General features: G+C 35.5%; 2 protein-coding genes across 3 annotated transcripts; one reads left to right on the top strand and one right to left on the bottom strand.

Annotated features, from left to right (window-relative positions):
* The first annotated feature begins 2,908 nt into the window (after nucleotides 1-2,908).
* On the top strand, nucleotides 2,909-7,903 carry LOC123561816 (peptidoglycan recognition protein 1-like). The gene is made up of 3 exons (XM_053552899.1): nucleotides 2,909-3,134; nucleotides 4,339-4,509; nucleotides 5,986-7,903. Exons 1-3 carry the CDS (start codon nucleotides 2,966-2,968, stop codon nucleotides 6,156-6,158), a joined length of 513 nt encoding a protein of 170 aa, XP_053408874.1. The 5' UTR covers nucleotides 2,909-2,965; the 3' UTR covers nucleotides 6,159-7,903.
* On the bottom strand, nucleotides 6,148-13,995 carry LOC123561817 (uncharacterized). 2 transcript variants are annotated; one of them, XM_045354427.2, is made up of 8 exons: nucleotides 13,780-13,992; nucleotides 12,745-12,878; nucleotides 12,320-12,579; nucleotides 11,764-11,872; nucleotides 11,246-11,374; nucleotides 8,967-9,059; nucleotides 7,956-8,050; nucleotides 6,148-7,614 (listed from the first exon to the last, which is right to left on the bottom strand). In XM_045354427.2, exons 2-8 carry the CDS (start codon nucleotides 12,869-12,871, stop codon nucleotides 7,495-7,497), a joined length of 933 nt encoding a protein of 310 aa, XP_045210362.2. In that variant the 5' UTR covers nucleotides 12,872-12,878; nucleotides 13,780-13,992; the 3' UTR covers nucleotides 6,148-7,494. The 2 variants fall into 2 exon arrangements, with proteins under 2 accessions (XP_045210362.2, XP_045210361.2); XM_045354426.2 differs by having other exon boundaries at nucleotides 6,148-8,050; nucleotides 13,780-13,995.
* Nucleotides 13,996-14,864: the final 869 nt, after the last annotated feature.

Genomic DNA, 14,864 nt, shown 5'->3' with positions numbered 1-14,864 from the left:
CGAAGATATGGTAATAAATGTGGCCTCTAGAATGTTAACAAACTTTTCCTTTAATTTGACCGGATGACATAGTTTTTGATCCCACATAACCCAGATTCGAACTTGACCTAGAGGTCATCAACACAAACATTCTGATAAATTTTCCTTAGTTTCATCTCTAGAGTATTAACAAGATTTTCCTTTGATCTGGCCTAGTGACCTTGCTTTTGACCCCACATGACCCAGATTCAAACTTGGCCTAAACATTATCAAGATAAACATTCTGACCAAGTTTCATGAATATACGATCATAAATGTGGCCGAACATTCTGACCATTTCTCATGAGTTTCAAACTTAAAATGTGGTCTCTAAAGTATTAATAAGCTTTTTCCTTAGATTTGACCGGGTGACCTAGTTTTTTATCCCATATTACCCAGATTCGAACTTCTACAGATCATCAAGATAAACATTCTGACCAAGTTTCATGAAGATAGAGTCATAAATGTGGCCTCTAGAATGTTAACAAGATTTTCCTTTGATCTAGCCTACTGACCTAGTTTTTGACACACATGACCTAGTTTCGAACTTTTCCTACAGATCATTAAGACAAATTTTCAGACCAAGTTTAATAAAGATTGGGTCATAACTGTGGCCTCTAGAGTGTTAAGAAGGCAAATGTTGACGCACGGCGCACGACGGACGACGCACGAAGACGGACAATGGCAGGTCACAATAGCTCACCTTGAGCACGAAATGCTCTGGTGAACTAAAAACAATTATACCCATTTGTACCAGGAACACTGGTTTTGATTTAGATAATTTTCGTCAATAACAGATTTCCAGCCTTTTTCACAGATCTAGACTGATTTGTAATCTGTAATCAATGTCAAAACACATATAGGGCGTCCTTGGGCGTTTATTCCCCAAATGGAATTAAATGAGTCGGATCACGTAGCTCGAGTAAAACGCTCTAACACCCGAAACAGGAAGTGGAGTTTACAGCCTTGTTTACGGCGAATGTTTACATTATCGACGGGCGTAAACCAACACTTCTACAAAAGTAGTGCAATTTCTTCTTTCAAATAATATTTCATTTGTTCATAAATTTATCATATGCTTATTTCGCTACGATGTTTGTTTCAGATTAAAGTTGTACCTTCTCATTCCGCCATATTGTTCTCGCATTGTTCGCGGTCCTCCCGCTTAGGAGGCGGTGTGAAATTTTGACCCGAAAACAATGCTCTTGGGCCTTGATCAAGAAGAAGAACCAATAGTATATTACAAATTTCGCGGCATACAATAGATAGCAAAATTTTATTGGGCTAATTGCAAATAGGTTCTGCAAAGAAAGCAAGGTACAATTATCTCCCTTCAGTCTTTTCCTAAAATCGCATTGCAGTTATTAAATCTAATACGTATTATAAATCAAAAATAAGGATATTAAAAAAAAAAAAACAAGGAAGTTATAAGTTTAAACAGTTATAGTTTTCTCACGTGAAATTCACAACGAAGGACGCGGAAGTTTAATTCATACCTCGGTTGTTTTCATTTTATAAATAAGTTGTGTCGTACACACATACAGAAGGAAGATGAAGATGGCGAAAAAAGCCACGTTAATTTTACTGTGTTTGGCAGGGATTAATGTAAATCTACAAAATGTAAAAGGTAAGGGTTTTTTTTTAAGATTGAAATTTAATATCCATGTGACGTTTAAACATTTCAAATACTGACGAGTACTTTTGCTATATCTTTCTAAATGTAATTTAAATTAGCATATCACAGTTTACTAAAGTAGAAATATTTTTTCGTTTGCGTTACGAAAAACGTGTGGGTCTTTTCAGTCTTGTTTTGACTTCTATAAAAATGTAACTCAGAAATATCAACTTTTTCTTCTTTTAGCAGCAGTGAAATATAGCTCACAATCGCCTCTTTCGCGTCTCGTTTCACAAACAATCGTAATTTTCATTGCTGCTTCATTTTACTCTATTGAAATTGTACGAGAGAAAGAGTGGAACAAGGGCAAAGATTAATTTGAAGTTTGGAATATGTTCCAGAATGAATATAGTAAATGGTTCTGCAATAAACCTAGGATCTGTGGGTATGGGTGCGCGGATGTGGGGAAAAGTTACTAAATTATGAAATATGTTTTAGCTAAACAATGTAATAAAGCTAATACTTGCTGCTCCATTTTACTCTTTTGAAATTGTACGAGAAAAAGATTGGCACGTCCTTAAAGGAACAAGGGCATAGGTTAATTTGAAGTTTGGAATAGATGAAATTTCTATGTTCCAGAATGAATATAATAAATGGTTCTGAAATAAATCGTATTAACCCAAGGCCCGCAGAGCGGGTATAGGTGCGGGGTGGGGGAAGAAAGTTACTAAATTAGGAAATAAATTTTAGTTAAACAATGTAATAAAACTAATACCTCTGCATATTTTGACAGAAATAATTAAGCGATTATATCACTGCGTCATTGTGGTTATCATTTCGCTGTCTTTCCATGTACACAAACTACCCTCAATATTTTTTTTGGAAGCCCGCCCGCTTAGCTCAATAAGGAGAGTGCAGATCTACGGATCGCAGGGCCGTGAGTTCGAGCCCTGGGCGAGGCGTATGTTCTCCGTGACGATTTGATAAAAGTCATTGTGTCTGGAATCATTCATCCTCCACCTCTGATTCATGTGGGGAAGTTGGCAGTTACTTGCGGAGAACAGGTTTGTACTGGTACACTGGTTAGGTTAACTGCCTGCCGTTACATAATTGAAATATGGTATAATTTACATTGCCTCGCATATATATCCTTTTTTTTAAAAAAAAATAACACGGAAAGTAATGTGCCTCTGCTTTTTCCATTTTTGCCATGAAATAAAATTCTTGCCGACCCACACTGGATTATAAAAGATGAAACATACATGGATACGTTTTCAATGAAATTCATTACATCTCGTTACAGAAAGTAGCGGAAATTGTTCAGAGAAAAATATGATTACCCGGGCTCAGTGGGGAGCACGTGCGCCGAAGGAAATTGTGAATCTCACAATCCCCGTACCCGAGTTCTTTGTTCACCATACAGACACATGGGAATGTTTCAATGTGAAAAACTGTTCGGCCGCAGTGAGAAGCATACAGAAGTTCCACATGGATGACAGAGGTGAGGATTTTTCAACTTTACAATCTTGTAGGAAAATGTCGCCATTGTACTATTTAAACACGTGGATGTTACCATGTCCTGTCAGTATATTGCTTGATGTTTTATAAGTAAAGAAATATTCGTAGATCCGTCATTTTCAAACTTGTTTGTCTTCAGACCACGTGATCTAACAGAGGCGTCGCGACTGGGGCGGCGCTGCCGCCCCAATAATTCGGCCAGTAACGGCAAGACGGTGTTTCAAATATTAAACTAAGAGGCGGAGCGATCGTAAATTAATTATTTGTCATAGATTTACTTTTTTTTAAGCGATCAACTGGCTGCTATGTTTGATAGAAATGGAGGTGTCCGTTGTTGCTAGTTATTCTTTCTACAGATCCACGTTTATGATACAGTTAACTTGAAACACTCTGACAACAAAATCGATCTGTCTGAATGAACTATGGTCAAACCTGACTATACAGACCGTCCTTTGGAGGGACAAAGAGTGGTCTTTATTTTATGCTAACTAATGAAATACTGTATTCTATCAGTTAAATATTTTAATATCTCATCACTCACACTGTGAAAATATGAAATCTATATTTTCACACTGTGAGAGATATAGCTCCGCCCCCTCATACATTGGTGTATGAATTTTAAATTATTTGCTTAAAACAGGATGAAAATTGTAGTCGCACTTTGTTCTTTATAGTATATTTCTCGATTCAAATTATTTTACTTAATGAGATTTTCATAACGTTATGCAGCAAAAAATAAAATAAAATGGAACTTTACGTTGTGTGCGTCTTTCTAACGTCACAACAGGTCTGACGTCATGTCTGTTTACGCGCGTCTGTTTCCCGCGCTGAGATGAAAATTGTTGCAAAAAGCACATCTCAACGTAATTCAGCATAAAATAAAAAGAAAATGTGTTTGTTTTGAGTGAATATGGAATATATCTCACCTCGAAGTAAGAAAATTTTCACATTTTCACTCGCGCTACACGCTCGTGAAACTATTTGAAATTTTCTCATTTCTCAGTGAGATATATTCCATATTCACTCAAAACAAACAAATATCCTCTATATACTGGCAGATGGTCGCTATATTCACAGGTTAGAATGCACTATAAATGTTAAAATAGGAAACAAAACCAGCAGCGTGGATCTCTGTTCAGAGATGGTCTTTAGCACAGATTTGTAAAAGAAAATAATATTGTTTTTAGGTTGGGACGACATTGGGTATAATTTCCTGGTAGGAGAGGATGGGAATGTATATGAGGGTAGAGGCTGGGATCATCTTGGGACACATACAAAAGGTTTCAACAGCAAGTCTTTGGGAACATCCGTTATTGGGAACTACACAGCAAAGCTTCCGAACGAAAAAGCTCTAACTGGTAGGTAAAATTATTTCATGAGCTAAAGTTTAGGCTATATATACGGTTAGATCGTTGAGCACAGCCTTGCGGGTGCTGACGCTCATCTGATTTTGTTTTGTATAATAGAAAAAATGTCCTACCCATGATTTTCTAAGTCCAAAAAGGGCCATAATTCTTGCAAAAAGCAGGATGGAGTTATGTTTCTTGATGTACAGAGTCAGCTTATGATGGTGAACAACTGTTGCAAGTTTCAAAGCAATAGCTTGAATAGTTTAGGAGAAAAGCTGACCTAAACATAAACTTAACCAATAAATTTGATATTTTCCAAGTCCAAATGGGGCCATAATTCTTGCAAAAAGCATGACAGAGTTATGTTTCTTGCTGTACATGGTCAGCTTATGATGGTGAACAAGTGTTGCAAGTTTTAAAGAAATAGCTTTGATAGTTTATGAGAAAAGCTGACCTAAACATAAAACTTAACCAAGAAATCTGATATTTTATAAGTCCAAAAGGGGCTATAATTCTTGCAAAAAAAGCATGATAGAGTTATGTTTCTTGCTGTACAGGGTCAGCTATTGATGGTGAACAAGTGTTCCAAGTTTCAAAGCAATACCTTTGATAGTTTAGGAGAAAAGTTGACCTAAACATAAAACTTAACCAGGCAACGCCGACGCCGACGCCGACGCCGACACCGACACCGATCAAGTGATGACAATAACTCATCTTTTTTTTTTCAAAAAAACAGATGAGCTTAAAAAGAATTCAAATTTTAACTAATATGTAAATTTCGTTGTCATGTTACAAATTTCATTCGGTGTCCCAAAGTGATGTTTAATTCTTAACATGTATTTCTTCATATTACAAAAGTAGAGTTCTTTAGCGAATATCCAAAATTCATGTTGCATCCTGTTAAAAGGGCAAGACAAATATCAAACTTTTCAATCCAGACAGCAACATATATATAAATGTAAAAGCACTCAAACATAATAACTTATCGCGATATATCTGATACAAATGTAAAATATTGTTGAAATCAAAACAAATAATCTGCTTTCAACTCTATACAATGGGTCTTCTCGTATATCGTAATTTATGCGAAACGTCAAAAGTGTCATAAAATTATGTTTTTTAATACCCAGTGCGCATCTTTCACTAAAATAATTTATTCCTAGATGTACAAAATCCTTCTTAGATGAATTTGCCTCGACTTAGCCGTGTTTGTTGGGCGAATTAGTGCTGTAAAAAGGTCCAGGTTTTTTAGTACGCTTATACGGTGCTTATTTATATATATAGTAAAAGTTTACGACACGGTACTGTTTATACATATTTATAAACATTTTAAGTTTATATTTACATAGAAGCTACGAAATAATTGTTCATATTTTCTACTAAGAATATAGGTCTTGTGTATCTTTTAAATGTAAACATTTTCACTACTTAACATATGTGTATACATCTTACAATAAATATATTCGACATTTTTCTTCATTCCAGCACTGAAGGCCCTGATTGCATGTGGCGTTGAACAGAAAAAGCTGTATCCGGACTTCCGGATGTACGGACACAGGGATGCCGGAAAGACGGAATGTCCGGGAGACGCTCTGTACAAACTGATTCAAACCTGGCCGCATTATAGTCACAAACCACCAAAAACTGTTCTTGTTTGAAATGTCTAACAACTTTATTGCAAATAAAAACCATTTTCTGTAATTTGACATACGCAAAATATCAGTATACTAGTATGCAGCGGATGCAACATTTATGTAATTGACTCGATGCCTAGAAAAGAGTGTTGTTTGTGCAGTGTTCTTCATTTTGACAAACAGATCATATATAATTAAGTTATTTAATTATTTAATATGAATCTTATTCACAAATCATTCATCATATACTAATACTCCTCGTGCTTAGAAATTCTGGTCTAAAACGACCGATTATTATCTGCGCGTACAGTTTAAAAACACTTATTTTGGAAACAGTATTTTAGAAGTTGAAACACCTTTGCTAGAAATATGACTGGCGAAAATATTTGGAAAGAAAACACCAACATTTAGGTTTCATAATCATTTACATATAATATAAATGTAACAACAGCACAATATTAAAATGAGCCGTGCCACGTGAAAACCAACATCAGCATGGATCCACCCCAGCCTGCGCATCCGCGCAGTCTAGTCAGAATTCATACTGTTCGCTAACAGTTCCTCTAATTGCAATAGGGTTTGAAAGCGAACAATATGGATCCTGACCAGACTGCGCGGATGTGCAGGCTGGTCTAGATCCGTGCTAGTCGCAAATGCACTATGTTGGTTTTCTCATGGTGTGGCTCATTAATATGTTTCAAAAACAACATAAAAGCTTAGAACAGAATATAAACAGAGATTAGCTGACAGGTTCTTTTTTTATCTGTCAGTTTCAGCAAATAACAAGAAAATTACATGAGGACGGCATAGGTTGAATATTTTCACCTATAAAGTTCAGTAAAAAAAAAATAAAAAGTCATCCAATGATGTCATAGTTTGAATAATGTTACGTCTGCCAATTGCAGTTAAAAACATAAATGATTAGATCCAGACAACGGTGTCATGGTTTGAAAAGTCTCATATATGTAACCTGCTAATTAACCTGCCAGAAAAAACATAAATAATCAGACACGAAATGTCATAGTTTGAACAGTTTTAATTTTTAAAACTGTTCATAATAATTAAATAAAATGCCTTGTACCGTTCATTGTCGTAAAGACAGACACGGAATCTGTGCTAATTCCTCTCAAAATAAACCTGTCACGTACACTACACGAATTTTACAAATGAACACTCATACTCGCGTAATGATATGTTTATGCTTAAGGTAAAACAATCATTCTATTATTAGAACTATGGCATGGAGCAATATAATGAAAGACAATGTGTAACAAGTCCTCACAATGGCAAGAGTCTAATAGACTGTCAAACAACAAACAACCATGGTACAATGGCTAATAATCGTTTGAAAATTATCTATTTATCTCATATTCCATGTTCCCGTTTGTTTCTGTTTCTGCCTGGCGTTTTCTGTCTGCCTCATCCTCTCCTCCGCCCCTTTAATCTTCCCAAGCTTCCCGCTGTGATAATCTGATATCGCCTGAAACAACAAGTTTGCATGCAGAAACTCTTCTTTACCCTGTGTATTATGAGAAACTTACTTCCATATCATGTAACGAAATAGTACAAACATTTCCACATTTTTGTATATTATATTCGAAACAACAATGCTAATACATGTATAATTTCACTGTCAGCAGTCCAAGAATATATGTATTCATGTTTACATACATACATACATACATACGAATATATGTATTCATGTTTCCCTGCATACATACATACTATTTCAGTTTTAATTAATTTATAAACAAAAAATAGAAATTCTATGTATTGTAAAGTTGTTCTTTGACTAAACATGGTGAAGTAGACATTATATACCTGATCTATCTCTTCCCTAGTATTCATCACAAAAGGTCCATGCCAAACCACAGGTTCTTTTAATGGCTGTCCCGCAATCAGACTTAAGCGACAACCTTAATTAAACATAAATATTATAATCAACATATATTAGTTAAAAATATTCTGTCGTTTTTAAACGGCGGCAGTATGTTTGTTTCTAACCAAGAAGTATTGAATCAAAGTGTAAAAATACGAGGGTGATTCAATAAATTACTATCAATAAGGGTCTTCCAGAGAAACTATTGAACATAGCAGCACGGGAGTTTCATGACTTCATCAAGCCATTCAATGATGATTACTCAACATAATATGTGGAATACTAATGTAATTAGTTACAATTGACAAAGTTATCCAATGTTGAATTACACATACTCGTATATTTTAGTTTTATGAAACGTGGAGAAAAAGTTGAAACTAGTGCATACATTACAGCCCAGGTGTGTTTTTGGACATCTCCAAAAGAGATATTTTCTAAATTGGGTCGTATCCATGGTAGTTCCGTAGTAACAATAAGAACAATAATTATTCCATTCGGGTTTAAAATAAAATTCAAAGTAGGGTCAAAATAGTTTTCAAGACCATACCCGTCCAGGCAGGCATGCTATACACTGCTGCTGTAAACGGTTTGGTAAAAGTATTTAGGCTGTGTTTCTGTGCAGCGAGAAATGTCTTGACCTTATTGATTATTTATGCATAATTGGCAGATCAAGGCCATAATTTATTGAATCACCCTCGTAATCAGCATTTTGTCGAAAAGAATTGCCTCTTTAAATTTATATACTAGAAATTCGTAATACTGAACAATACATGGCATCTTTCTGCCAATCAGGTAACATATAAACCACAACCGAATACTGAGTGAGTGGTTGGAAATTTGCAAATCATTTTTGACACGTTGGAAATATATATGATAGCAGACAATTCTTTCAAAAACGTATCAAAGTACAATGTATTTCAAAGTAAAGATGAAATAAAACAATGTATACATACCATCTGAGTTCGCTGTTATGTTTAGATTCGATCCTTCTCCTAGAAGACCAAGCTGATACAGCCCGACTTCGGTATTGCCAGATCCTATTTTTGCTGAAGACAAATATATTTAGGTAGTATTAGCGTTCGAGCTCAAATTATCTCAGGATCTCAACCCTGTTCCGATAAAAACAACATGAAACCAAAGACCTTTGCAATCTATATTTCTATCTTTACAGTTCACAAATTCAATAATGAGGGCGATGTATTAGACTGAGGTATAAGAACTTAACAGGTATTGAAAAAAAATGCGTTCTAATTTTAATATATAAACGTTCCTATACTGTCAAAAAGATTATTCCTACTTCATACATAATCATAAGGCAATGTTTCTTTGCGATGCACGTTGGCTAGAACACAAATATACCATGTTTAAAACAAGAAGATTTTTAGGGTTTCAATCAATATACAAAGAAAAAGAATAGTCTTTTCTCTGGCGGACATTTTTAATGACAAATTGTTATAATTGAACAATTTTTAGCTCGACTATTTGAAGAATAAGTAGAGCTATCCTACTCACCACGGCGTCGGCGTCAGCGTCGGCATCACATCTTAGTTAATTTTTCGTACCAGTCCACATTTTGACAAAGTCTTTTGAAATAAAGCTTTGAAACTTTAAACACTTGTGTACCATCACCAGGCAAGAGTACATAACTCCATCAATGATTTTGGCTGAGTTATGGCCCCTGTTAATTTAGAAGTCTTGGTCAAGTTTTCCGTACCAGTTCACATTTTGTGTAGTGTTTGACATATGGCTTTGAAACTTTAATCACTTGTTTAATATAACGGTCTCTATCTGAAGGCCATAGTACATAACTCTGTTAACTATTTTGGCTGAATTATGGCCCTTTTTGTGAACTTGGAAACTGGTACAATTTTTGTACAAGTCCATGTTTGTCAAAACTATTTGACATGTGGCTTTGAAAGTTTGAATAATTGTTTATCATCATTATTTCTATCTTTATGCAAGAGTACATAACTCTGTCAAGGAATTTGGCTGAATTATGGCCCTTTTTGGACATGAAAATTGGTTCAGTTTTTGTACAAGTCTATGTTTTATCAAAACTATTTGACATGTGGCTTTGAAACTTTGAACACTTGCTTATTATCATCTGTATGCAAGAGTACATAACTCTGTCAAGTATTTCGGCTGAATTATAGCCCTTTTTGACTTGGAAATTGGTTCAGTTTTCATACAAGTCAATGTTTTGTCAAAACTATTTGACATGTGGCTTTGAAACTTTTAACACTTGTTTATTTCATGATTCCCGTCAGTAGGCAATAATAGTGCATAACTGTGTCAACTATATTGGCTGAATGGGCCATTTTTGGACTTGGAAATCAGTTAAGTTTTTCATACCTGTCCATATTTTGCCTAACCTGTTTGTCATATGGCTTTGAAACTTTGACCACTTGTTTACCATCATAGTCTACATACCTAGGACAAGGACTTTAGCTCAGTTATAGCCCTTTTTGACATAGAAATTAGTTAAGTTTCGCATACCATTCGATATGTTGTTTTTAAACCGTTATATGGCTTTGAAACTTTGAACACGTGCATACCATCATGGTCACGCATTGCCATGTAGTGCAAGACTTATCCAAATTCACAAATGCAGGTACATTGTTTGCCTTATCTATTTTTTTTCTTTTGTCGGAAAACCTCTGGTTATATTTTTGACCCTATACTTCCATCAATACTTCGAATAGTCGAGTGCGCTGTCAACAGACAGCTCTTGTTGCAAAAAGTCATCAAAGAATCTGATTACTTTTGAGAGTCATCCAAGTATTATTTCTTAAAAACATTTCAAATCGGACCTGCGATTTAATTAAGACGAGGTGTCGATTGAATATGATCTGGCTTTTTTTAATTACACTTTGGACGAGAATCATCTGAGGTACATCCATGTCAAGTTTAAAGAACATCTATTATGTAATTTAAGATAGATGTTGTTCGTAGAAAATATGAACGGACGATGGACAGACAGTGAGCGATCACAACAGCTTACCCTTAAGCATTTTATGCTCAAGGTGAGCTATTGTGACCAGTCATTGTCAGGCGTCCGTCGTCCGTCAACATTTGTCTTGTGAACGCTCTAGAGGCCACATTTGATTTGTGACCCAGTCTTTATGAAACTTGGTCAGAATGTTTGTCTTGATGATCTCTAGGTCAAGTTTGAAACTGGGTCATGTGGGGTCAAAAACTAGGTCAGTAAAAATCTATTGCTCTATCTAATTACCCGAGCCTCTCCAAACATAGACAAACCCGTCATAAGTCTCAGGAACAGGCTGGCTGAAACTTGCACCTGACTCTAGGGTAATATCCAGGTACATGATAGGTGTGCGTGTGTCGATGTAAGCTTTTGTACCTGCAGTATATTACACATATATCTACACCAGGTATAATTTTATTACTTATTTCCTATTTACATTTCAGGAAAACGTGACTTCTATTTTGAACAATCGAATTAAAAATATAAGTATATGCATGAGAAAGCGTTGCACTGATCACAAACCAAAAGTAAGGAAAAAATGGTAAAATGGACGACGGCACTTACCTCTCGCATTTCCAAAATACATTTACTATACTATCTTACTAAATTCTTATACTGAAAGAATCTTCATGCAACTTTGCAAAAGTAATCTATTTAACCGCTGATAGGTACTGTCGCATAAGTGTTCTTTGTTATCAATACTCTTTGCTAGACACTGTGAAATCAAATTTTATTATCTACAAAAATCAAATGATCTAATTTACCCATTGATTCTCCGGCGATAACTTTAACCTTGACCTTTTTGTCACGTGATTCAACAACTGGGATCTTCTCCGGCGGAGTATCTTGATACCGAGGTGGAATCATTTTATCCTGAAAAAAAAGCAACAATAATTTATCAGAAATAAACATGCGTAGTTGAAGACATTATTTTCTATATAAAATAGATAACAAATACTCTACTTACAGTTTGATACAATAATGCCTTGGCTGGTTAATGAGTAGTTTGGGGCCTCCGTAGGCGAATGGTTAAGGTCGCTAACTTTGAATCACTTACCCCTAACCGATGTAGGTGTGAGCCTATTTCGAGACGAGAATTTTTCATGTGAGGAAGTTATTTAGCTGGCTAACGGAAGGTAGAAGGTGCCCGCCGGTGATAGAATAATACACGTAGGGGCATCTGGGTCTTCCTCCACCATCAAAGCTGGAAAGTCGCCATATGACCTATATGTCGGTGCGACGTAAAACCCAACAAAAATATAAAAAAAAATGAGCAGTTTGCAATGGTGAATTATATCTGCTTTGAAAATAGATATTTACCTTGGCTGGAAGATTAACCCAAAGCTGAAACCCTTCCATACGACCCCCATATTTCTGCATCTTTTCTGTTGGCATTTCAGAGTGAATGACACCACTCCCGGCAGTCATCCACTGAACCCAGCCGGGCCCAAGAGTCCCAGTGTTTCCCTGTGAGTCTTTGTGCTGAGATTCCCCTTCGATTATGTAGGTCACAGTTTCAAATCCTCTGTGCGGATGATCGGGTGCTCCTATCGCTTCCCCTGGACCATGAGTGACAGGCCCTAGAGTAACATGAATATCTGATTTGAATTTGCAAGACATATAACTACAGGAAGCGAAAACTGATTATTATATACCTAATAAATGCATGGATACGTTCCTATAAAACATTCAAATAAGCTTTAAAAACAATAAATCATTTATACATGAACAATAAAACACCTTACCGAAATGATCCAACATCAAAAACGGATCGCACGAGGATACGGCACCACCTAGAGGGCGTCTGACCAAAAACCCTCCACCCTCTCGCATCGTCTTCGGAGAAACAACCTGTTTGATTGCTCGAGACATCCTTTCCCTGCCAACATATATCGGTTACATTTCGTGTTTAAACAGCCACATTAGTTCTTATATTTAACAATGGTATTGACTGACAGAATGTTTGATGAAAATGGTAAGATTTTGGAACTACATGTACACTTATAATAGAAGCATTGTCCAAACCCCTTGCTTTGTTTAAATGCAAATTAATATGCAATATTCCATTTATGCACTCAATGCGTACTTTACCATTTTTGATACCAATGAATTGATTTTCGTTTACCACATCATATCAGAAAAAATGGATACCTTGTATGACAAAAATCTGTTTAGGTTTTTTTATATCTAGTCAGAAGTCGTCTTGGTTTTTTTTATATAAAACGGCACCTAAGAAAACTAAGACGAACAATTGCATAGAATGAACAGGTAAATATATGAGCATGAATGACTTCAGTATGGTGATCCTGTGAATGATCTAAGACGATCATAACATCATCAAAACTGATAATCACTTAGAAACGGAGTACTGAAGATCTGACCTAACCTGGTGAATCGAATGAGGATAAAAGACAATTATAAATCCATCAAATATATAAATCGTACGTTAGGGTTATATGGGACATTGTAAATCACTGCATTTTTTGCATCTTAGGTTACCATAGCTACCATGCCCCTGTTTACAGCGATAATATGTAGAATACAGTGACAAGATCATCAAACTTCTATCTGATAACTTGACAGGACTGTGATAGTACATGTGTAGCTGCAAACAAATCTTGATTTCTAAGATTAAATCCGTTAAAACAGTCATGCAGTGCTTTCATTTTTACAGTGTTGCGTTCTTAACGAGATCAGTAGGAATGCATTTCTTAGATAATAGCATTAAAATTGATTCAATGAAAAGATTAACAAAAGCAAAATAGAAACAAAAAACGTACCCAATAATACGGCTATCCGAAAATAAATCAATTAATATCGTGCCACCCTTACGATATTTTTTACTTCGCTGTACTGTATAACCATTATACTGTATATTTATGAAATATGAATTACTATTTGTGCTTGAAGCAGGTTCACGTTAAGAAATGTTAGTATTTAATTCACGTTACCATTTTCTGTTCTATTTGTTTACATGTAAACCGAAACTAGGACGGTCAAAATGTAGGATAACGCACTTTTGTTGTTTTCCGCGCAAGTAATCGTTATTTTCCGTAAACTTTTCTGCATGGGCGGATGGGTGAGATGAGAGGATGCCTCGGATCCCTAATGTGCAGCGAATGGTTTAAACATATTTTATTGCATACATATTAACATAACTAATGTGCAGCGAATGGTTTAAACATATTTTTATTGCATACAAATTAACATAATAAATTACATCTCAAATTCAGAGTTAACAACGATGTAAACAAAAGGGTTGGGTAACAAGTTCTCTCAGCATTATTACATACCCTCCCCTTAACAATTTTCACTTAATGAGATGTGGCTACATTAAAACAGCTATGCAAAATGATTTATTATTGAAAAGAAAGAACAGAAAAATCGAAGAGTACATCATATATTTTATATTTCATATAGCACTGATATTTTAATGAAATATAAAATATATGTTGTACTCTATCTCAGCGTGCAGCGAATAGTTTGCTTCCGCCACCCACCTACCCGCCCAAACTAACTCTTGACACCAAAAAGAACCCTATTTTTTGCAGAAATAACAGTTTAAGATATAATAAAGGGAAGGGTCAGCTTGTGAGTAGGCCTATATACTGGTTTTATATGGCGATGTCAGCTGTCAATGCGTTGTTTTTTCTCCTCGAAAATATTAGTAGGTTTGGCTCCCAACCCCTGGTCCCCCAATTTTGAGATCGCTCTTACACTAATGAAGACTTGTAACAAAACATGTATAGAGTAGTTCGCTTGACCATACATGAATTGCTCGATGGAATGTGTATTTAGTGTTCATTTATTTCATTTGTTTGTGATATCCTTTATCCTGACCCCACTATTTACAGGGAAACTAGAA

The sequence above is a fragment of the Mercenaria mercenaria genome, chromosome 10, assembly GCF_021730395.1.
Source record: "Mercenaria mercenaria strain notata chromosome 10, MADL_Memer_1, whole genome shotgun sequence".
NCBI lineage: Eukaryota > Metazoa > Mollusca > Bivalvia > Venerida > Veneridae > Mercenaria > Mercenaria mercenaria.
The sequence above is the reverse complement of the archived record's forward strand: the minus strand, read 5'-3'. Positions and strand labels throughout refer to the sequence as shown.

Coding starts and splice junctions, on each gene's coding strand:
- LOC123561816 (XM_053552899.1), top strand. CDS start 2,966: ATGATTACCCGGGCTCAGTGGGGAGCACGTGCGCCGAAGGAAATTGTG. Junction 3,135..4,338: donor GTTCCACATGGATGACAGAG/GTGAGGATTTTT, acceptor TATTGTTTTTAG/GTTGGGACGACATTGGGTAT. Junction 4,510..5,985: donor GAACGAAAAAGCTCTAACTG/GTAGGTAAAATT, acceptor TCTTCATTCCAG/CACTGAAGGCCCTGATTGCA.
- LOC123561817 (XM_045354426.2), bottom strand. CDS start 12,871: ATGTCTCGAGCAATCAAACAGGTTGTTTCTCCGAAGACGATGCGAGAG. Junction 11,873..12,319: donor GGGTTAATCTTCCAGCCAAG/GTAAATATCTAT, acceptor CTTTTTTTTCAG/GATAAAATGATTCCACCTCG. Junction 11,375..11,763: donor TATCGCCGGAGAATCAATGG/GTAAATTAGATC, acceptor AATATACTGCAG/GTACAAAAGCTTACATCGAC.